Below are 25,264 nucleotides of genomic sequence, written 5' to 3'. Positions count from 1 at the left end.
AAAGTGTCCAGAGGGGCAATTTTTTCACAGAGGGTGATGAGTGTCTGGAACCAGCTGCCAGTGGTGGTAGTAGAGGCAGGTACAATTTTGTCTTTTAAAAGCATTTAGACAGTTACATGGGTAAGATGGGTATAGAGGGATATGGGCCAAATGCGGGCAATTGGGACTCGCTTAGGAGTTTAAAAAAAAGGGCGGCATGGACAAGTTGGGTCAAAGGGCCTGCTTCCATGCTGTAAAGTTCTATGATTCTAAAAGATCTGAATTCCAGAGGTGAGGTGAGAGTGACAGCCCGAGACATCAAGGCAGCATTTGAATGTGTGAGACATTTTGATTTGATTTATTACTGATGATGTGGAGATGCCAGTGTTGGACTGGGGTAGGCACAGTAAGTAGTCTCCCAACACCAGTGGACTCTCCATTCACCTGATGAAGGGGCAGCGCTCTGAAAGCTCGTGATTCCAAATAAACCTGTTGGACCTTTAATCTGGTGTTGTGAGACTGATTTATTACTGTTGCATGTATTGGCATTCACTGAAAAGTATTGTTTCTCGTGTGCTATACAAACAAAGTATACCATTCATAGAGTATTTAGGGGAGAAGGAGAGGAGAGAGTGCAGAATGTAGTGTTACAGTCATAGCTAGGGTGTGCAGATAGATCAGTGTAATATAAGGAGGTTCATTCAAAAGTCTGATGGCCGCAGGGAAGAAGCTGTTCTTGAGTCGGTTGGTACGTGTCCTCATACTTTTGTATCTTTTTCCCGATGGAAGGAGCCTTCCTGGAGCAAAACTGGCGTCAATGGGAATCGGGGGCAAGTCCTGGAGAAAGCTGGGCTTGAGGGACTCCTGCAGAGATGTCCTGGAGCTGAGATGATTGACCTCCAATCACCAACTTCCTTTTTGCCAGGTATGACTCCAACCAGCGCACAGTTTTCCCCTGATTCCCATTGACTCCAGTTTTGCCAAGGCTCCTTGATGCCACACTCGATCAAATAAAGAACAAAGAACAGTACAGCATAGGAAACAGGCCCTTCGGCCCTCCAAGCCTGTGCCGCTCCTTGGTCCAACTAGACCAATCGTTTGTATCCCTCCATTCCCAGGCTGCTCATGTGACTATCCAGGTAAGTCTTAAACGATGTCAGCGTGCCTGCCTCCACCACCCTGCTGGAGATTTGGCGGAACCCAAACTGGGCATCGCTGAGCAGGTTATTGCTGGGTAAGTGCTGCTTGATAGCGCTGTTGATGACTCCCTTCCATCACTTTACTGATGATTGAGAGTAGACTGATGGGGAGGTAATTGTCCGCGTTGGATTTGCCCTGCTTTTTGTCTACAGGACATACCTGGGCAATTTTCCACAATGCCGGGCAGATGCCAGTGTTGTAACTGTACTGGAACAGCTTGGCTAAGGAAGCGGCAAGTTCTGGAGCACAAGCCTTCAGTACTATTGCCAGAATGTTATCAGGGTCCATTGCCTTTGTGGTATCCAGTGCCTCCAAATGTTTTTGATATCACATGAAGTGAATCAAATTGGCTGAAGACTGGCATCTGAGATGCTGGGGACCACTAGAGGAGGCCGAGATGGATCATCCACTTGGCACCTCTGGCTGATTGGTTTCAGTTTTTCAAAACTTTCTAGATTTGGGGAGGGTCCCATTAGATTGGAAGATAGCAAATGCATACCATGGATGTCTGTGATTGATTCGGGTAACTCCAGCAAGCGATTATCATGGCAATCGAGCACAGTCAAGTTCTGCAGCAAGCCGATTGTCAAGGGCAGAAACTGAATTTCATTGTTTTCGAGGTACAATTCTTTCAGGTTCTGAAAATATAGATTGAAATTAGACCAATTGTGGCATTCCACTAAGAGGAAAGTTTTTCTCCATCAACACAATCAGTTCCCTTTAACATCTTTTTAAAAAATAATCAAATTGCCCTCTAAATTCAAGTGAATATGACCCCAGTTTGTGTAATCTCTCCTCTCAATTTAACCCTTGGAGTCCAGATATCATTCTGGTAAATCAACAAACACTCCCTCCCTCCAAGACCAGTAAATCCTTGCTGAGGTGTGTGTTACCCAGGACTGCTGGTAGTGACTCCAGGTGTGGTCTAACCAGGACTTAATAAAACTGAAACATGACTTCTGCTCCTTTGAATTTTCTGTCCATCTGTGGGTCTTCCACCACTGACTTCTTTGTGGTGGAGTTGGAGAAGTGGCGGGTCCCCACCTACCACCTTCTCGCCTAATTGCATGCAGTGTCCCTCCCTCTGCCCTCCGCCACTAAACTGGATAAGGTGAGTATAGAGGGATAGGGGCCAAACGCTTGCAATTGGGATGAGCTTAATGGTGAAAAACTGGGCGGCATGGACAAGTTGGCTGAAGGGCCTGTCCATCCTGGAAATTTCTATGACTCTGGGCGGCACGGTAGCACAGTGGTTAGCACTGCTGCTTCACAGTTCCAGGGTCCCGGGTTCGATTCCCGGCTCGGGTCACTGTCTGTGTGGAGTTTGCACATTCTCCTTGTGTCTGCGTGGGTTTCCTCCGGGTGCTCCGGTTTCCTCCCACAGTCCAAAGATGTGCGGGTTAGGTTAATTGGCCAGGTTACAAAAATTGCCCCTTAGAGTCCTGGGATGCGTAGGTTAGAGGGATTAGTGGGTAAAATATGTGGGGGTAGGGCCTGGGTGGGATTGTGGTCGATGCAGACTCGATGGGCTGAATGGCCTCCTTCTGCACTGTAGGGTTTCTATGATTTCTATGATTCTATGACTAACTCATCATGGGCATATGATTCCACTTGGAGACTCAGTTTAACAGCTTCTCTGAAAGTCAATGCATCTGGGGATATGGCAAGGAAATGCATGTGATTGGATTGCTCTACAGAAAGCTGACGTAGACTTGATGGGCCACATGGCCTCTTTCTGTGTCATAATGACTGTACAGCGCCACTTCAGTCCTACACTGGAATGTCAGCCTTGAATCCACAGCCTTTGGCTCAGAGAAAGAATGATTCCCACTGAGGCACGGTTGGGATATCAGTGGCAGGGCCAACGTTTGTTGCCCATCCCTAATTGAACTGAGTGGCTCGCTAAGCCATGTCAGAGGACATTGAGAGTCAACCACAAGTCCCCAGGGATATACCCCAGAATACCGAGAGAGGCAAGGGAGGAAATTGCTGGGGTCTTGAGAGAAATCCTTGTATCCTCACTGGCTACAGGGGAGGTCCCAGACGATTGGAGAACAGCCAATGTTGTTCCTTTGTTTAAGAAGGGTAACAAGAATAATCCAGGTAGTTACAGGCCGGTGAGCCTTACATCAGTGGTAGGGAAATTATTGGAGAGGATTCTTCGAGACAGGATTTATTCCCACTTGGAAATAAGTGGACTTATTAGCGAGAGGCAACATGGTTTTGTGAAGGGGAGGTCGTGTCTCACTAACTTGATTGAGTTTTTCGAGGAAGTGACGAAGATGATTGATGAGGGTAGGGCAGTGGATGTTGTCTACATGGACTTCAGTAAGGCCTTTGACAAGGTCCCTCATGGCAGACTGGTGCAGAAGGTGAAGTCCCCTGGGATCAAAGGTGAGCTGGCAAGGTGGATACAAAACTGGCTCGGTCAAAGAAGACAGAGGGTAGCAGTGGAAGGGTGCGTTTCTGAATGGAGGGCTGTGACAAGTGGCGTTCCTCAGGGATCAGTGCTGGGACCTTTGCTGTTTGTAATATATATAAATGATTTGGAGGAAATGTAACTGGTTTGATTAGTAAGTTTGCAGATGACACAAAGTTTGGTGGATTTGCGGATAGTGATGAGGACCATTAGAGGATACAGCAGGATATAGATCGGTTGGAGACTTGGGCGGAGAGATGGCAGATGGAGTTTAATCCGGACAAATATGAGGTAAATGCATTTTGGAAGGTCTAATAAGGATAGGAAATGTACAGTAAATGGCAGAACCCTTAAGAGTATTGATAGGTAGAGGGATCTGGGTGTACAGGTACACAGGTCACTGAAAGTGGCAATGCAGGTGGAGAAGATAGTCAAGAAGGCATACGGCATGCTTGCCTTCATCGGCCGGGGCATTGAGTTTAAAAATTGGCAAGTCATGTTGCAGCTTTATAGAACCTTAGTTAGGCCGCACTTGGAACATAGTGTTCCATTCTGGTCGCCACACTACCAGAAAGATGTGGAGGCTTTGGAGAGGGTACAGAAAAGATTTACCAGAATGTTCCCTGGTATAGAGGGCATCAACTATGAGGAGAGGTTGGAGAAACTTGGTTTGTTCTCACTGGGACGACGGAGGTTGAGGTGAGACCTGATAGAAGTCTACAAGATTATGAGAGGCATGGACAGAGTGGATAGTCAGAAGCTTTTTCGCAGGGTGGAAGAGTCAATTACTAGGGGGTATAGGTTTAAGGTGCGAGGGGCAAGGTTTAAAGGAGATGTACAAGGTAGATTTTTTACACAGGGTGGTGGGTGCCTGGAACCCGGTGCCGGGGGAGGTAGTGGAAGCAGATACGGTAGTGGCTTTTAAGAGGCATCTTGACAAATACATGAATAGGATCGGAATAGAGGGATATGGTCCCCGGAAGGGTAGGGGGTTTTAGTTCAGTCGGGCAGCATGGTCCGTGCAGGCTTGGAGGGCCGAAGGGCCTGTTCCTGTGCTGTAATTTTCTTTGTTCTTTGTTTGTTCACACTTCTGTAGATCTGGAGTCACATGTAAGCCAGACCAGGTAAGGACGGCGGATTTGGGTTTATATAACTTGCTAACTTTCGATTCCATTTTTAAAAATTCAATTCAAATTCCACCAGCTGCTACAGTGGGATTTGAACCCATGTCCCCAGGGCATTAACCCGAGATTCTGGGTTACTAGCTGGTTGATATTACCATTTCCCCTCCATGTCCTGTTGAAAATATCTGTGGAAAATGTTTATACCACCTCTTCCCGAATGGTATTAATCCAACTTCTTAGAGGGACACGTGGTGTACAGTCACACAAGATTGAGCAATAAAGGTCAGTGATGCACTTAGATATCCGGGGCTGTGCACGCGCTGCACTGAATGGATCAGCAGATGTCTACCCTCCACTGCCGGGTATCCCGTTAAACTTTATTTGTGACAGCGATTGGGAATTGTAATTATTTTCCAGGAACGAAGACCCACTGAGCAGCTTCCGGGAAACCAAAGTCTTTGGATTCTGGAGGTGAATATGGTTGCAAAGCTGACTTTGTCACCTGCATTTGTCTTATTGGCAAACTGCAATATATATCTTGAGCTAAACATTTAATGAATACAGTGAATATTTGTGGCCAAAGCACAGATCCCTATGGGGAACCACTGATTCCCATCCTGAAAAGGGCTTTTGAATGCCTCGCTGACACAGCTCTGTACACTGTTAAAGCATTTTGAATCCTGCTCGAGGGCCAACTGTGCCTCCCAATGGGAACTGGGGAATTTTATGGACAGTCTGACTATATCCTGTCGACATTCAACAGTACCTGGGATGAAGCTCTACCCACCATCACTGCAATCTCTCTGGCAAATGTTTTGATCTTCTTTTGGTCTTTATTCTCCCTCACAATCGATCTGGTCCATGCCTGGTCACTTTCTCCCGGTCATTCCCTGCCCCCCCCCCCCCCCCACACTCTCCACCCCCCCCGGTTACTCTTCTTCTCCCCCTCCCCCCCCCCCCCCCCCCAAACCACCACCACCAACCCATCACACTCTTCCCCCCCCACCCCCACCCCGCCCCCCCAGGTGTCCAGATCACCAACAACCTGTCCTGGTTCCCCCATGTCGGCACTATAGTTAAAAAAAGCCCACCAACACCTCTACTTTCTCAGAAGACTAAGGAAATTTGGCATGTCAGCTACAACTCTCACCAACTTTTACAGATGCACCATAAAAAGCATTCTTTCTGGTTGTATCACAGCTTGGTATGGCCCAGCTCTGCCCAAGACCACAAGGAACTACAGGAGGCTGTGAATGATGCTCAATCCATCATGATGCTCAATCCATCAGCCTCCCATCCATTGCCAAGGCAGCGGGAAGTGTAGACAGAGTCAAAGCAGCCAGCATAATTAAGCACCCCACGCACCCCGGACATTCTCTCTTCCACCTTCTTCCATCGGGAAAAAGCTACAAAAGTCTGAGGTCATGTACCAACCGACTCACGAACAGTTTCTTCCCTGCTGCTGTCAGACTTTTGAATGGACTTACCTTGCATTAAGTTGATCTTTCTCTACACCCTCGCTATGACTGTAACACTACATTCTGCACTCTCTTTCCTTCTCTATGAATGGTATACTTTGTCTGTATAGCGTGCAAGAAACAATACTTTTCACTATGTTAATACATGTGACAATAATTAATCAAATCAAATATCTGCCCACCCCCGGTCACACTCTTCCCTTCCCCCACCCCCCCCCCCTCCACCCCGCTCCCCCCAGTCACTCTTCTGTCCTGACTGAGTTAACCTGGTGCTGGCGCTGGTTCTGTTGACGAGCGATCCCACTTACTAATCTGACGGGTTATTTGCTACTATTTCAACACGAGGGATTGGTCTGCTTTCAAGCTCTTTATTTGCGCACTATCACCGGAACTCTACCACCTCGTCCGCCATGGAATCGGAGCGGGCAAGGGTCCGACAATGGAAAGTGCCCTTGACCTCGGGTGGGAATTTCCGGACTCGCCCGAGTGAGGCCCTAAAATCCTGCCCAATGTGCAGTGACCATGCTGTAATTTCAAAACTCTCTGACCAGGATTCTCTTATTTTGAGAGTTTGTACCCTACTGCCAGCGAGAATGGAGAATTTGCAGCGGGACTGGAGATGCTAGCCACGGACCAGGTCTGAGATTTTTGGATTCTGACTCTTGAAGCTTATTACAGTCTGACCCAAATGTTGCAGGATCTTTCTGGCCACATGATCCAAAGTGAAGACAGGTGTGGAAATTTGGCCAGGAAACGTAAATTTTATGAATCTTTCTAAAAATTTCATATTGTTTGTCTTCATGTTTAACATATAATTGCAAATCCTTAGCCACAGGAGAGGTGCCAGAGGATTGGAGGACAGTTAATGTATTTGAGAAAACCCAGGTAATTATAGGCCAGTGAGTCTAACATCAGTGGTAGGAAAATTATTGGTAAGATTTCTGATGGACAGAATTAATCCTCACTTGGAGAGGCAAGGATTAATCAAGGCTCGTCCCCTTCGAGCCTGCTCTGCCATTCATTTTGATCATGGCTGATCATCGAATTCAATATCCTGATCCCCCCCGCTTTCCCCCATATCCCTTGATCCCTTTAGTCTCGAGAGCTATATCTAATTTATTCTTGAAATCAAAGTAAAGTTTATTAATTAGTCACAAGTAAGGCTTGCATTAACACTGCAGTGAAGTTACTGTGAAATTCCTCTAGTCGCCACAGTCCAGCACCTGTTCAGGTCAATGTATTTAACCTCTGGAATTCAGAGGTTCACACAAGATTTTGGCTTCAACTACATTCTATGGTAGTGAATTCCACATATTCACCACCCTCTGGGTGAAGACATTTCTCCTCACCTCAGTTCTAAAAGGTTTACTCCGTATCCTCAAACTATGACCCTTGGTTCTGGACTCCCTCACCATTGGAAACATTCTTTCTGAATCTACCCTATATAATCCTGTTAGAATTTTATAAGTTTCTATGAGATCCTCTCTCACTCTTCTAAACTCCAATGAATATTATACTATTGTCTTAGTGTCTCCTCATATGACAGACCTGCCATTCCAGGAATCAGCCTCGCTGCACTCCCTCTGTAGCAAGGACATCTTTCCTCAGATAAGGAGACCAAAACTGCACACAATACTCCAGATGGGGCCTCACCAACGCCCTGTACAATTGCAGCAAAACATCCCTATCCCTATATTCAAATCCACTCGCTATGAAGGCCAACATACCATTTGCTGCCTTTACCGCCTGCTGTTCCTGCACACTTACTTTCAGCGACTGATGTACGAGGAGGAGGCTCCATAAATATCTCCATCCTCAGTGAGGGAGGAGCCCAGCACATCATTTACAACACCGGCATCTACCTGGCAACGTGGAAAATTGCCTAGGTCTGTCCTGTACATAAAAGCAGGACAAATCCAACCTGGTCAATTACCACCCAATGAGTGTACTCTCGATTATCAGTTAAGTGATGGAAGGGGTCATTAACAGTGCTATCAAGCCGCACCTGCTCAGCAATAACCTGCTCAGTGATGCCCAGTTTTGGTTTCTCCAGGGTCACTCAGCTCCTGACCTCATTACAGCCTTGGTTTAAACATGGACAAAAGAGCTGAATTCCAGAGGTGAGGTGAGAGTGACAGCCCTTGACATCAAGGCCACATTTGACCGAGTGTGGCATCAAGGAGCCCGAGCAAAACTGGAATCAATGGGTATCAGGGGGCAAACTCTCCACTGGTTGGAGTCATACCTGGTACATAGGAAGATGGTTGTGGTTGTGGATGGTCAGTCATCTCAGCTCCACAACATCTCTGCAGGAGTCCCTCAGGTTAGTGTCCTAGGCCCAACCATCTTCAGCTGCTTCATCAATGACCTTCCTTCCATCATAAGGTCAGAAGTGGGGATGTTTGCCGATGATTGCACAATGTTTAGCACCATTTGCGACTCCTCAGATACTGAAGCAGTCCATGTTCAAATTCAAAAAGAACTGGACTATATCCAGGCTTGGGCTGACAAGAGGCAAATAACATTCACGCCACACAAATGCCAGGGCAATGACCATCACCAATAAGAGAAACTCTAACCACCGCCCCTTGGTGTTACCATCACTGAATCCTCCACTGTCAATATCCTTGGGGTTACCATTGACCAGAAACTCAACTGGACTCGCTACATAAACACAGTGGCTACAAAAGCAGGTCAGAGGCTAGGAATACTGCGGCGAGTAACTCATCTCCTGACTCTCCAAAGCCTATCCACCATCTACAAGGCACAAGTCAGGAGTGTGATGGAATACTCCCCAGTTGCCTGGATAGGTGCAGTTCCAAAAACACAAGAAGCTCGACACCATCCAGGGGCTGGCATAGTGGTTAGCACTGCTGCCTCACAGCACCAGGGGGCCGGGTTCAAATCCAGCCTTGGGCCACTGCCTGTGTGGAGTTTGCACATTCTCCCCATGTATGCATGGGTTTCCTCTGGGTGTTTCGGTTTCCTCCCACAGTCCAAAGATGTGCAGGATAGGTTGATTCTAAAGTTGACCCTAGTGTCAGGGATTAGAAGGGTAAATATGTGGGGTTACGGGAATAGGGCCTGGGTGGGTTTGTGGTTGGTGCAGACTCGACGGGCCGAATAGCCTCCTTCTGCACTGTCGGAATTCTACGACAAAAGCAGCCCACTTGATTGGCACCACATCTACAAACATCCATTCCCTCCACCACCGGTGCTCAATAGCAGCATTGTGTACTATCTACAAGATGCACTGCAGCAGTTCACCAAAGATCCTTAGACAGCACCTTCTAAACCCACAGTCACTTCCATCTGGAAGGACAAGGGCAGCAGATACGTGGGAACATCACCACCTGCAAGTTTCCCTCCATGCCACTCACCATTCTGACTTGGAAATACATCGCCGTTCCTTCACTGTCACTGGGTCAAAATCCTGGAATTCCCTCCCTAATGGCATTATGGGTCAACCCACAGAATGTGGACTGCAGCGATTCAAGAAGGCAGCTCACCACAACCTTCTCAAGGGCAACTAGGGATAGGCAATAAATGCTGGCCAGCCAGCGACGCCCATGTCCCACGAATAAAAAAAAACATCAGTGCGAAAGATGAGGCTGAAGCATTCTCACCAACCTTCAGCCAGAAGTGCCGAATGGATGATCCATCTGGGCCGCCTCCTCCAGTGGTCCCCAGCATCTCAGATGCCAGTCTCCAGCCAATTCGATTCACTCCACGTGATATCAAGAAACAGCTGAAGGCACTGGATACTGCAAAGGCAATGGGCCCTGATAACATTCCGGCAATAGTACTGAAGACTTGTGCTCCAGAACTTGCTGCTCCCCTAGCCAAGCTGTTCCAGTACAGTTAGGTTTTAGTTTATAGTTTAGTTTATATTGCCTTTGCTCATTTCACTCACTCAGCAATAACATCCAGTTTGGGTTTCACCGGGTCACTCAGCTCCTGACCACATTACAGCCTTGGTCCAAACATGGACAAAAGAGTTGAATTCCAGAGGTGACTGCCCTTGATATCAAAGCACTTTTTATACTTCTCTAGGGACTCTGCTGTATTGAGCCCTCAGTATCTGCCAAAAGCTTCTCTTTTTTTGAGAACTCCCAGGGTACCTCTCACAAACATGTATGGTCTTCTGATGATCACAGACCAGCATGGATTCATGAGGGGAAAGTCGTGCTTGACGAACATGTCGGATTTTTATGAAGATGTGACTAGGGCGGTTGATGGAGGAGAACCGGTGGATGCGGTGTTTTTGGATTTCCAAAAGGCGTTTGATAAGGTGCCCCATAAAAGGCTGCTGAAGAAGATTAGGGCACACGGAGTTGGGGGTAGTGTGTTAAAGTGGATTGGGGACTGGCTATCCGACAGGAAGCAAAGAGTCGGAATAAATGGGTGTTTTTCCGGTTGGAGGAAGGTAACTAGTGGCGTGCCGCAGGGATCGGTACTCGGGCCGCAACTGTTTACCATTTACATAGATGATCTGGAGGAGGGGACGGAGTGTAGGGTAACGAAGTTTGCAGACGACACAAAGATAAGTGGAAAAGTGAATCGTGTGGAGGACGGAGAAGATCTGCAGAGAGATTTGGACAGGCTGAGTGAGTGGGCGAGGATATGGCAAATGGAGTATAACGTTGAGAAATGCGAGGTTATACACTTTGGAGGAAATAATAACAAATGGGATTACTACCTCAATGGAAACAAATTAAAACATGCTACCGTGCAAAGGGACCTGGGGGTCCTTGTGCATGAGACGCAAAAGCCCAGTCTGCAGGTACAACAGGTGATCAAGAAGGCCAATGGGATGTTGGCCGATATTGCGAGGGGGATAGAATATAAAAGCAGGGATGTCTTGATGTACCTGTACAGGGCATTGGTGAGGCCGCAGCTGGAATACTGTGTGCAGTATTGGTCCCCTTATATGAGGAAGGATATATTGGCATTGGAGGGAGTGCAGAGAAGGTTCACCAGGTTGATACTGGAGATGAGGGGTTTGGATTATGAGGAGAGGCTGAGGAGATTGGGTTTGTACTCGTTGGAGTTTAGAAGGATGAGGGGGGATCTTATGGAGACTTATAAGATAATGCGGGGGCTGGATAGGGTGGAGGCGGAGAGATTCTTTCCACTTAGTAAGGAAGTTAAAACTAGAGGACACAGCCTCAAAATAAAGGGGGGTCGGTTTAAGACAGAGTTGAGGAGGAACTTCTTCTCCCAGAGGGTGGTGAATCTCTGGAATTCTCTGCCCACTGAGGTGGTGGAGGCTACCTCGCTGAATATGTTTAAAGCGCGGATGGATGGATTCCTGATCGGTAAGGGAATTAAGGGTTATGGGGATCAGGCGGGTAAGTGGTACTGATCCACGTCAGATCAGCCATGATCTTATTTAATGGCGGGGCAGGCTCGAGGGGCTAGATGGCCTACTCCTGCTCCTATTTCTTATGTTAGCTGCACAGGGAATGCAACCTGAAGATCAGTGGCTGTTCTTCAAGTGAAATTGTGCAATATCTGACAGCCTACACCCTAAGAACCCAGTGATTGCCACAAAGCTCAAATATCTAGCAGCTGACTGGCTTCATCCATTGAGAACTGGATATAATAACGTGCCTCGCATAAAGGAATCTATCATTGTCCTTCTACATTTACACAAAGAACAGTACAGCACAGGAAACAGGCCCTTCGGCCCTCCAAGCCTGTGCCGCTCCTTGGTCCAACTAGACCAATCGTTTGTATCCCTCCATTCCCAGGCTGCTCATGTGACTATCCAGGTAAGTCTTAAACGATGTCAGCGTGCCTGCCTCCACCACCCTACTTGGCAGCGCATTCCAGGCCCCCACCACCCTCTGTGGAAAATACATCCCTCTAATATCTGAGTTATACTTCGCCCCTCTCACCTTGAGCCCGTGACCCCTCGTGAACGTCACTTCTGATCTGGGAAAAAGCTTCCTTCCGTTCACCCTATCTATACCCTTCATAATCCTGTACACCTCTATTAGATCTCCCCTCATTCTCCGTCTTTCCAGGGAGAACAACCCCAGTTTACCCAATCTCTCCTATTAGCTAAGACCCTCCATACCAGGCAACATCCTGGTAAACCTTCTCTGCACTCTCTCTAACGCCTCCACGTCCTTCTGGTAGTGCGGCGACCAGAACTGGACGCAGTACTCCAAATGTGGCCTAACCAGCGTTCTATACAGCTGCATCATCAGACTCCAGCTTTTATACTCTATACCCCGTCCTATAAAGGCAAGCATACCATATGCCTTCTTCACCACCTTCTCCACCTGTGTTGCCACCTTCAAGGATTTGTGGACTTGTACACCTAGGTCCCTCTGTGTTTCTATACTCCTGATGACTCTGCCATTTATTGTATAACTCCTCCCTACATAATTTCTTCCAAAATGCATCACTTCGCATTTATCCGGATTAAACTCCATCTGCCACCTCTCTGCCCAATTTTCCAGCCTATCTATATCCTGCTGTATTGCCCGACAATGCTCTTCGCTATCCGCAAGTAAGCTGATGGAGAAGATCCTGAGGGACAGGATTTATGAGGATTTAGAGAGGTTTAGTATGCTCAAGAATACTCAGCACGGCTTTGTCAAAGGCAGATCGTGCCTTACGAGCCTGGGGGAGTTCTTCGAAAATGTGACTAAACACATTGACGAAGGGAAAGCAGTAGATGTGGTTTATATGGATTTTAGCAAGGCGTTCGATAAGATCCCCCATGCAAGGCTTCTAGAAAAAGTGAGAGGGCATGGGATCCAAGGGGCTGCTGCACTGTGGATCTAGAACTGGCTTGCCCAAAGGTGGCAGAGAGTGGGTATAGATGGGTCTTTTTCTAAATGGAGGTCGGTCACCAGCGGTGTGCCCCAGGGATCTGTTCTGGGACCCTTGCTGTTTGTCATTTTCATAAATGACCTGGATGAGGAAGTGGAGGGATGGGTTGGTAAGTTTGCCGACGACACGAAGGTTGGTGGGGTTGTGGACAGTCTGGAGGGATGTCAGAAGTTACAGAGGGACATAGATAGGATGCAAGACTGGTCGGAGAAGTGGCAGATGGACTTCAACCCAGATAAATGCGTAGTGGTCCATTTTGGCAGGTCAAATGGGATGAAGGAGTACAATATAAAGGGAAAGACTCTTAGTACTGTAGAGGATCAGAAGAACCTTAGGGTCCGGGTCCATAGGACTCTAAAATCGGTCCTGCAGGTGGAGGAGATGGCTAAGAAGGCGTATGGTGTGCTGGCCTTTATCAATCGAGGGATTGAGTTTAGGAGTCCGGGGATAATGATGCAGCTATATAAGACCCTTGTCAGACCGCACTTGGAGTACTGTACTCAGTTCTGGTCGCTTCATTACAGGGAGGATGTGGAAATGATTGCAAGGGTGCAGAGGAGATTTATAAGGATGTTGCCTGGATTGAGTGGCATGCCTTATGGGGATAGGCTGAGGGAGCTGGGTCTTTTCTCCTTGGAGAGACGTAGGATGAGAGGAGACCTAATAGAGGTATATAAGATGTTGAGAGGCATAGATCGGGTGGACTCTCAGAGGCTTTTTCCCAGGGTGGAAATGGCTGCTACGAGAGGACACAGCTTTAAGGTGCTGGGGGGTAGGTACAGGGGAAATGTTAGGGGGAAGTTTTTCACACACAGGGTGGTGGGTGAGTGGAATCGGCTGCCGTCAGTGGTAGTGGAGGCAAACTCAATAGGGACTTTTAAGAACATAAGAACATAAGAAATAGGAGCAGGAGTAGGCCATCTAGCCCCTCGAGCCTGCCCCGCCATTCAATAAGATCATGGCTGATCTGACGTGGATCAGTACCACTTACCCGCCTGATCCCCATAACCCTTAATTCCCTTACCGATCAGGAATCCATCCATCCGCGCTTTAAACATATTCAGCGAGGTAGCCTCCACCACCTCAGTGGGCAGAGAATTCCAGAGATTCACCACCCTCTGGGAGAAGAAGTTCCTCCTCAACTCTGTCTTAAACCGACCCCCCTTTATTTTGAGGCTGTGTCCTCTAGTTTTAACTTCCTTACTAAGTGGAAAGAATCTCTCCGCCTCCACCCTATCCAGCCCCCGCATTATCTTATAAGTCTCCATAAGATCCCCCCTCATCCTTCTAAACTCCAACGAGTACAAACCCAATCTCCTCAGCCTCTCCTCATAATCCAAACCCCTCATCTCCGGTATCAACCTGATGAACCTTCTCTGCACTCCCTCCAATGCCAATATATCCTTCCTCATATAAGGGGACCAATACTGCACACAGTATTCCAGCTGCGGCCTCACCAATGCCCTGTACAGGTGCATCAAGACATCCCTGCTTTTATATTCTATCCCCCTCGCAATATCGGCCAACATCCCATTGGCCTTCTTGATCACCTGTTGTACCTGCAGACTGGGCTTTTGCGTCTCATGCACAAGGACCCCCAGGTCCCTTTGCACGGTAGCATGTTTTAATTTGTTTCCATTGAGATAGTAATCCCATTTGTTATTATTTCCTCCAAAGTGTATAACCTCGCATTTATCAACATTATACTCCATTTGCCATATCCTCGCCCACTCACTCAGCCTGTCCAAATCTCTCTGCAGATCTTCTCCGTTCTCCACACGATTCACTTTTCCACTTATCTTTGTGTCGTCTGCAAACTTCGTTACCCTACACTCCGTCCCCTCCTCCAGATCATCTATATAAATGGTAAACAGTTGCGGCCCGAGTACCGATCCCTGCGGCACGCCACTAGTTACCTTCCTCCAACCGGAAAAACACCCGTTTATTCCGACTCTTTGCTTCCTGTCGGATAGCCAGTCCCCAATCCACTTTAACACACTACCCCCAACTCCGTGTGCCCTAATCTTCTTCAGCAGCCTTTTATGGGGCACCTTATCAAACGCCTTTTGGAAATCCAAAAACACCGCATCCACCGGTTCTCCTCCATCAACCGCCCTAGTCACATCTTCATAAAAATCCAACATGTTCGTCAAGCACGACTTTCCCCTCATGAATCCATGCTGCGTCTGATTGATCGAACCATTTCTATCCAGATGCCCTGCTATCTCCTCTTTAATAATGGATTCCAGCATTTTCCCTACTACAGACGTTAAGCTGACCGGCCTATAGTTACCCGCCTTTTGTCTCCTTCCTTTTTTAAACAGCGGCGTAACATTAGCCGTTTTCCAATCAACCGGCACTACCCCAGAATGCAACGAGTTTTGATAAATAATCACTAACGCATCCACTATTACCTCTGACATTTCTTTCAATACCCTGGGATGCATTCCATCCGGACCCGGGGACTTGTCCACCTTCAGTCCCATTAGTCTACCCAGCACTGCCTCTCTGGTAACATTAATTGTATTAAGTATTTCTCCTGCTGCTATTTGTGTCCTCCACCGTGAAGACCGACACAAAAAACTTATTTAAAGACTCAGCCATATCCTCATTTCCCACTATTAACTCCCCCCTCTCGTCCTCCAAGGGTCCAACATTCACTCTAGCCACTCTATTCCTTTTTATATATTTATAAAAACTTTTACTATCATTTTTTATATTAATTGCTAGCCTAGCTTCATAGTCTATCCTTCCTTTCTTTATCGCTTTCTTAGTCTCTCTTTGTTTCTTAAATTTTTCCCAATCACTTGTTTCTCCACTATTTTTGGCCACTCTGTACGCAGCTGTTTTTATTTTAATACTCTCCTTTATTTCCTTCGTTATCCACGGCCGGTTCTCCCTTTTCTTACAATCCTTGTTTTTTGCTGGAATATATTTTTGCTGAGAACTGAAAAGGATCTCCTTAAAAATCCTCCACTGTTCCTCAGCTATCCTACCTGCCAGCCTGCTCTCCCAGTCTACCTTAGCCAATTCATCCCTCATCCTATCATATTTCCCTCTGTTCAAACAGAGGACACTGGTTTGGGACCAAACTTTCTCCTCTTCCATCTGAATCAGAAATTCGACCATATTGTGGTCACTAGACCCAAGAGGGTCCTTCACAATAAGATCCTTAATTCTACCTACCTCGTTACACAATACCAGATCCAAAATAGCTCGTTCCCTCGTCGGTTCCGTAACATGCTGTTCAAGGAAACTATCCCGACAGCATTCTAAGAACTCTTCCTCCATTCCACCCTTACCGACTAGAGTCTGCCAGTCAATGTGCATGTTGAAGTCCCCCATGATTATTGCCGTTCCGTTTTTACACGCATCCCTTATCTGCTTGTTTATAGCCCTCCCTACCTCAACATTATTATTTGGGGGCCTATATACCACACCTACTAGTGTCTTTCTCCCTCTACTATTCCTCATCTCTACCCATAATGATTCCACGTTTTGTTCCTCAGAGCCTATGTCATCCCTCAGTACTACCCTGATATTATCTCTTATTAATAGCGCGACCCCACCACCTTTTCCTTCCTGTCTATTCTTCCTAAACGCCTGATACCCCTGGATATTCATCTCCCAGTCCTGGTCACCTTTCAGCCAAGTTTCTGTAATGGCCACTAGATCGTACCCACTTGTGCTGATTTGCACCATCAACTCATTTACCTTGTTCCGAATGCTTCGTGCATTCAGGCAAAGTGTCCTTATTCCAGCTTTTATCTGGACCCGCTTTGATGAGTCGCGAACACCCTCTCCCTCTACTCCCTTATCTAAATTACCGCCTTCATTCACTTGCACCCTCTCCTCTACCATTAATTTTGTAATTCCCCTTACCCCTGCATCCTCCCCCCCCATCAATTAGTTCCTTGATCCTAGTCAACTCTTCTAGCTCCCCTCCCCCCAACCTATCTAGTTTAAATTCTCCCCAGTAGCCTTAGCCAACCTACCGGCCAGGATATTGGTCCCCGTGTGATTCAAGTTCCACCCGTTTTTTGTATACAGATCACCCCTGCCCCTAAAGAGGTCCCAATGGTCCAGGAACCTGAATCCCTGCCCCCTGCACCAGTCCCTCAGCCACACATTCATCCTCCACCTCACTCCATTCCTGCCCTCACCTTCCCGTGGCACAGGCAGTAATCCTGAGATTACTACCTTTGCTTTCCTCTTTCTCAGCTGTCTCCCTAATTCCCTGTACTCCCTTTTCATGACCCCTTCTCCCTTCCTACCCACATCAGCGGTACCAATATGTACCGCTACCTCAGGCTCCTCTCCCTCCCACCTCAGGATTTCCGGGACGCGACTAGCGACATCCTGGATCCCGGCCCCAGGGAGGCAGACCACCATGCGAGAATCCCGCCTACCTCCGCAGAAACGCCTGTCTGTCCCCTTCACCATCGAGTCCCCAATTAATACCGCCTTCCTCCTCTTTTCCTTAGCCCTCTGAGTTACAGGGCTGGACTCCACTGCGGAGACACGGCCACTGCTGCTTCCCCCAGGCGGGCTGTCCCCCCCAGCTGTACTCAAGCAGGAGTACTTGTTGTGCAGGGGCAAATCCACTGGGGTGCTCTCAACCACCCTAGCCTTACCCTTCCTGGCCGTCACCCACTTGGCCTCCTCCCGTGGCCCTGGTGTGACCACCTGATGATAGCTCTTGTCTATCACCTCCTCATTCTCCCTCATCAGCCTAAGATCCTCGAGCTGCAGTTCCAGCTCCCTAACACGGTCCCTCAGGAACCGCAGCTCGACACACCCTTCACAGATGTGGATGTCCGGGAGGCCAGGTGCCTCCAGGACCTCCCACATCCTACACTGGGAACAACACACTGGTTTCACACTCATACTGGACACTTTATGTCAAGTTAGACAGTGAAAAGTTAATAAGAATGTAAGGAAACAAAAACTCACCTCTGCTCGTCCAAGCCCTGTGAGCCAAAGCCCTGACAGCTCACTCAACTTCCCACTCAAGCCCTGTGAGCCAAAGCCCTGACAGCTCACTCAACTTCCCACTCACTCTGCTGCCCGCTACGATGCTGCCCGCTGTATACCTTGGTGCGCTTTTAAACCCTCCAAAAACTTCCCCAGGCCTCTCCTGGCCCGACTTCCGGTTTTGAAAAAAACCTCCGATTTTAAACCCACTTTTAAGAGACTCCTGGATGAGTACATGGGACTTAATAGGATGGAGGGTTATAGGTAGGCCTAGAAGGTAGGGATATGTTCGGCACAACTTGTGGGGCCGAAGGGCCTGTTTGTGCTGTGGTTTTTCTTTGTTTCTCTATGTTTAATCCGGGATAGTCAACATGGATTCGTGAAGGGTAAGTCTTGCCTCACAAATTTGATTGAATTTTTTGAGGAAGTAACTAAGTGTGCCGATGAAGGTAGAGCAGTTGATGTCATATTCATGGATTTTAGTAAGGCGTTTGATAAGGTCCCCCATGGAAGAAAGTAAGGAGGTGTGGGATAGAGGGAAATTTGGCCGATTGGATAGAAGACAGAGGGTGGTGGTGGATGGAAAATGTTCAGACTGGAGGCCAGTTACCAGCGGTGTACCACAAGGATCAGTGCTGGGTCCTCTGCTATTTCTGATTTTTATAAATGACTTGGAGGAGGGGGCTGAAGGGTGGATCAGTAAATTTGCAGATGAAACCAAGATTGGTGGAATAGTGGATGAGGTGGAAGGCTGTTGTAGGCTGCAAAGAGACATTGATAGGATGCAGAGCTGGACCGAAAAATGGCAGATGGAGTTTAACCCTGATAAGTGCGAGGTGATTCATTTTGGTAGGACTAATTTGAATGCGGATTACAGGGTCAAAGGTAGGGTTCTGAGGAATGTGGAGGAACAGAGAGATCTTGGGGTTCATGTCCACAGATCTCTGAAGGTGGATAGAGCCATGAAGAAGGCCTATAGTATGTTAGCATTTATTAACAGGCGGATTGAGTTTAAGAGCTGTGGGGTTATGCTGCAACTGTACAGGACCTTGGTGAGACCACATTTGGAATATTATGTGCAGTTCTGGTCACCTCACTATAAGAAGGATGTGGAAGCACTGGAAAGAGTGCAAAGGAGATTTACCAGGATGCTGCCTGGTTTGGAGGGTAGGTCTTATGAGCAAAGGTTGAGGGAGCTAGGGTTTTTCTCTTTAGAGCGGAGGAGGTTGAGAGGCGACTTAATAGAGGTTTATAAGATGATGAGGGGGATAGATAGAGTGGACGTTCAGAGACTATTTCCTCGGGTGGATGTAGCTGTTACTAGGGGGCATAACTATAAGGTTCGTGGTGGAAGATATAGGAGGGATGTACAAGGTAGGTTCTTTCCTCAGAGTGGTTGGGGTGTGGAATGGACTGCCTGCTGTGATAGTGGAGTCAGACACTTTAGGAACTTTCAAGCGGTTATTGGATAGGCACATGGAGCACACTAGATTGAGAGGGAGTGGGATAGCTTGATCTTGGTTTCGGACAAGGTTCGGCACAACATCGTGGGCCAAAGGGCCTGTACTGTGCTGTACTGTTCTATGTTCTATGACATCTGTCTGATTTCCCTACCCTTTTTGGATGTTTTGTATCCGTTCAGAGACATCCAGGACCCTGGCACCAGGGAGGCAAACTATCATCTTGGAGTAAAAGCAAATGACTGCGGATGCTGGAATCTGAAACCAAAAGAGAAAATGCTGGAAAATCTCAGCAGTCTGGCAGCATCTGTAAGGAGAGAGAAGAGCTGACGTTTCGAGTCGAGGTGATCCTTTGTCAAAGCTCCACCATCCTGGAGTCCCTTTTGCGACCACAGAAGTGCCTATCTGTGCTCCTAACTATTGAATCCCCTCCCACTATTGCTTTGCTACGTTTTGCACCCCCTGTCTGTGCAGCAGAGCTAGCCGTGGTGCCTTCGCTCTGGTTACTGCTGTTGCTGATGGACGTTTCCCCTCATCAGTATCCAAAATGGCATACTTACTCTATTGGGGATACCTGCATTGACTGCCTACCCCGTCTGAAGGTTACCCATTTATCTTCTTGCACCTTGGGTGTGACCACATCTCTGTAGCTATTATCTATAACAATTTCAGCTAATTATGCATTCCTTAATGCCTCCAGTTGCTCTCCTTTTCGAATATTTCTGCCAAAGTGGACAACTTCATATTTTTCCACATTTCCATCTGTCAAGATTTTTGGCCACTAACTTAACTTCTCTGTATTCCTTTACGGACTGTATCGTCCTCACAACTTATTTTCCTACTTATCCCCATTTCATCAACACATTTGCCTACAAGACAGACAATCACTTCATCCAAGTCATTCGTACAGATCATAAGTAGATTAGAACCCAGCACTGATACCTGAGGCACTACAATAGTTTGTTAGCCAGTTCTCTATCCATGCTAATCTACCAGAAGGTCTTGTGTAGTAATCTATTATGGGAATTTATCAAATGCTTTTTGGAAATCCAATTATCTTTATCCCTTTTATCCATCGTGTCTGTGTCATCCTCAAAGAACTCTAATAAATTTGTCAATTTTCCTTTCATAAATCCATGTTGACTTTGTCTGATGGAATAATGATTTTCTAAATATCATGCTACCACCTCTTTAATAATTAATTCTAGCATTTTCCCAATGATAGGCCTTGGCCTTTCTTACACAGAGGTGTTACATTTGCAGTTTTCCAACCCATTGGAACCTTTCCAGATAGGATGCAAGACTGGGTGGAGAAGTGGCAGATGGACTTCAACCCAGATAAATGTGTAGTGGTCCATTTTGGCGGGTCAAATGGGATGAAGGAGTACAATATTAAGGGAAAGACTCTTAGTACTGTAGAGGATCAGAAGGACCTTGGGGTCCGGGTCCATAGGACTCTAAAATCGGACCCGCAGGTGGAGGAGGTGGTTAAGAAGGCGTATGGTGTGCTGCCCTTTATCAATCGAGGGATTAAGTTTAGGAGTCCGGGGATAATGATGCAGCTATATAAGACCCTCGTCAGACCCCACTTGGAGTACTGTGCTCAGTTCTGGTCGCCTCATTACAGGAAGGATGTGGAAAAGATTGAAAGGGTGCAGAAGCGATTTACAAGGATGTTACCTGGATTGAGTGGCATGCCTTATGAGGATAGGCTGAGGGAGCTCGGTCTTTTCTCCTTGGAGAGACGTAGGATGAGAGGAGACCCAATAGAGGTATATAAGATGTTGAGAGGCATAGATCGGGTGGACTCTGAGGCTTTTTCCCAGGGTGGAAATGGCTGCTACAAGAGGACACAGCTTTAAGGTGCTAGGGGGTAGGTACAGGGGAAATGTTAGGGGGAAGTTTTTCACCCAGAGGGTGGTGGGCAAGTGGAATTGGCTGCCGTCAGTGGTGGTGGAGGCAAACTCAATAGGGCCTTTTAAGAGACTCCTGGATGAGTACATGTGACTTAATCGGATGGAGGGTTATAGGTAGGCCTAAAAGGTAGGGATATGTTCGGCATCACTTGTGGGGCCAAAGGGCCTGCTTTGTGCTGTAGTTTTTCTATGTTTCTAATCTGGGGAAGTTTGGGAGATTATAACCAATGTGTTCACTGTCTCTGCAGCCACTTCTTTGAACCCTCCCAGGATGCAGGCCACAATCTCATTTTCAGCCTTAAGTTCCATCAGTTTTCCCATTACTTTTTTCTCGTGATCATGACCATAGAACGATAGAATCCCTACAATTCCATTCAGGCCATTCATAGAATCATAGAAACCCTACAATACAGAAAGAGGCCATTCGGCCCATCGAGTCTGCACCGACCACAATCCTACCCAGGCCCTACCCCCATATCCCTACATATTTACCCACTAATCCCTCTAACCTACGCATCTCAGGACTCGTAAGGGCAATTTTTAGCATGGCCAATCAACCTAACCCGCACATCTTTGGACTGTGGGAGGAAACCGGAGCACCCGGAGGAAACCCACGCATACACGAGGAGAATGTGCAAACTCCACACAGACAGTGACCCAAGCCGGGAATCAAACCCAGGTCCCTGGAGCTGTGAAGCAGCACAGTGCTAACCACTGTGCTACCATGCCACAAGTCTGCACCAACTCTCTGAAAGAGCATCTTACCCAGGCTGCTTTCTCTTATACACTAATTTCTCCCTTTTTATTTTTTAGTCATCCTTTGCTGGTTTCTAAATCTTCCCCATTCTTCTGACCTACCATGAATTTTCACAATAAGAAGTCTCCACACCAGGTTAAAGTCTAACAGGTTTAGTTGGTAGCACCAGCTTTCGGAGCATTGCCCCTTCACAAATGAGTGATGAAGGATGAGGAAGGAGCGGCACTCCGAAAGCTGGTGATTCCAAATAAACCTGTTGGACTTTAACCTGGTGTTGCGAGACTTCTTACTGTGCCTACCCCAGTCCAATGCCGGCATCTCCACATCATGAATTTTCACAGCATTATAAACCATTTCTTTCAATTTGAGATTAAATTCCTTACTGATGGTGCATCCTTCTCATACTTTCTTTCTCAATGGAATATATCTTTGTTCAGTTACTCAGTTTAAATAGCTGCCATTGCTTCTCTACTGTCTTACCTTTTCACCTATTTCCCCCTTCCACTCTGGCCTGAGGAGGCAATGGCCTAGTGGTATGAACTCTAGACTATTAATCCAAAAACTCAGTTTATATTCCAGGGACTCAGGTTTGAATCCCACCACAGCAGCTGGTGGAATTTGAATTCAATGAAAAACATCTGGAATTAAGAATCTACTGATGACCATGAAACCATTGTCGATTGTCAGAAAAACCCATCCGTTCATTAATGTCCTTTAAGGAAGGAAATCTGCTGTTCTTACCTGGTCTGGTTTACATGTGACTCCAGAGCCACAGCAATGTGGTTGATTCTCAACTGCCCTCCAAGGGCAATTAGGGTTGGGCAATAAATGCTGGCCAGCCAGCAATGCCCGTGTCCCACGAATGAATAAAATCAAATCTGTCTTCATACCCCAGCAATTGTACTTATTAAGTTTCTTACTCTCATAGTGAACGTTGCCTAGTGGATCCTTGATGAGATCTATGATGGCCTTAAATAATCCTGTCTCATCTCTCATAACCAGGTCCAAAACAGCGCGGACCCAGATTGGTTCCAGAACATACTGTATTAAGAAACTGTCTCTATCAAATCTTCCTCCACTCTACCTTTGTCAATTTGAATCGTCCAATCAACATACAGATTAAAGTCACAGAGGGTGGTGGGCGAGTGGAATCGGCTGCCATCAGTGGTGGTGGAAGCAAACTCAATAGGGTCTTTTAAGAGACTCCTGGATGAGTACATGGGACTTAATAGGATGGAGGGTTATAGGTAGGCCTAAAAGATAGGGATATGTTCGGCACAACTTGTGGGGCCGAAGGGCCTGTTTTGTGCTGTAGTTTTCTATGTTTCTATGATTACTTTTTACAAACCCCCATCATCAAGCCTCCTACTTCAGACCAACCACAGCTCACCCTATCAAAGTTCAGTGAGGGTTGACACTCCAGTTTTCTATCTCTTACCACAAGTCGGGAAATCTCCTCAGGTAAGTGGGTGAATTTCATCCCATGATCCTGTCCCAGGTACAGTTTTTCCAGGGATTCCACGGAACAAATTTCTTGAGGAAATGCCCGAAACCTGTTCCCAGTCAAACCGAGAATCTTCAGTTTGGTCAAATTCTTTATTCCTGGAGCAACCTGTCAATTAAATAAGGTTTTTATTGTTTTCTTGACAGCAGTGGATACAAACGAGAGAGTAGGATGTCACTTAGTGTTTTCATAGAAGAAAAACCCATTTGAACATTAATACCCACAGGGGTCAGAGTTAATGACAAAATCCTGCAGATGCTGGAATCTGAAACAAAAACACAAAATGCTGGAAAATCTCATCAGGTCTGACTGTCTATGGAGAGAGAATAGAGCCAATGTTTCAAGTCTGGATGACTCTTTGGCCCCATTTGCTCTCCAGAGTCACAGTTATACAGTTAGTTTGGCTTACTCTGTTGACAGAGAGCAGGGTTGGGATTTTATTCATGGGGCATTGGCACCAGTATTTGGGCAGATGGGACCTGTATAGATGGGATGGTCTCCGTTTGAACCGTGCTGGGACCAGAGTCCTAGCGAATCGTATCACTAGGGCTGTAGATAGGGCTTTAAACTAATTTATGGGGGGGAGGGTGCAGAGGTAAGAGGAATTACGAAATCAATGGTAGAGGAGAGGGAGCGAGTGCAAGTGAATGAGGGCATTCAAGTATTTAAAGGAGTAGAGGGCGAGGGAGAGGTTGATAGCGTTTCATCAAATCGGGTCCAGATAAAAGCTGGAATAAAGACACTTTGCCTGAATGCACGAAGCATTCGGAACAAAGTTAATGACATGATGGTGCAAATCAGCACAAATGGGTATGATTTGGAAACATAGAAACCCTACAGTACAGAAAGAGGCCATTCGGCCCATCGAGTCTGCACCAACCACAATCCCACCCAGGCCCTACCCCCATATCCCTCCATATTTTACCCACTAATCCCTCTAACCTACACATCTCAGGACACGAAGGGCAATTTTTCGCATGGCCAATCAACCTAACCCGCACATCTTTGGACTGTGGGAGGAAACCGGAGCACCCGGAGGAAACCCACGCAGACACGAGGAGAACGCGCAAACTCCACACAGACAGTGACCCAAGCCGGGAATCGAACCCAGGTCCCTGGAGCTGTGAAGCAGCAGTGCTAACCACTGTGCTACCGTGCCGCCCACCCTACTAGTGGCCATTACATGAAAAGTGGCTGCAGGGAGACCAGGACTGGGAGATGAATATCCAGGGGTATCAAGCATTTAGGAAGAATAGATAGGAAGGAAAAGGTGGTGGGGTAGCTCTGTTAATAAAAGATAATGTGGAGATGCCGGCATTGGACTGGGGTGAACACAGTAAGAGTTTTAACAACACCAGGTTAGAGTCCAACAGGTTTATTTGGTAGCAAATACCATTAGCTTTCGGAGCGCTGTTCCTTCGTCAGATGGAGTGGAAATGTGCTCTCAAACAAGGCACAGAGACACAAAAATCAAGTTACAGAATACTGATTAGAATGTGAATCCCTATAGCCAACCAGATCTTAAAGATACAGACAATGTGGGTGGAGGGAGCATTAAGCACAGGTTTAACCAGATGGGGGGATAGCAGAGATGTCTTGCTGCATCT

General features: G+C 47.1%; 1 protein-coding gene across 1 annotated transcript in view; it reads right to left on the bottom strand.

Annotated features, from left to right (window-relative positions):
• The window catches only part of LOC144485653 (uncharacterized), a 59,088-nt gene that overhangs the window by 6,000 nt on the left and 27,824 nt on the right, over nucleotides 1–25,264 (bottom strand). Inside the window, exons 2-3 of the mRNA XM_078203754.1 lie at nucleotides 23,592–23,765; nucleotides 1,679–1,817 (exon numbers count right to left, since the gene is read on the bottom strand). Of these exons, the coding sequence (XP_078059880.1) occupies nucleotides 1,679–1,817; nucleotides 23,592–23,765 (313 nt within the window). The remainder of the gene's footprint in view (nucleotides 1–1,678; nucleotides 1,818–23,591; nucleotides 23,766–25,264) is intronic.

This window comes from Mustelus asterias, chromosome 3 (assembly GCF_964213995.1).
Source record: "Mustelus asterias chromosome 3, sMusAst1.hap1.1, whole genome shotgun sequence".
Classification (NCBI taxonomy): Eukaryota; Metazoa; Chordata; class Chondrichthyes; order Carcharhiniformes; family Triakidae; genus Mustelus; species Mustelus asterias.
This window is presented reverse-complemented; position numbering and strand designations above follow the sequence as displayed.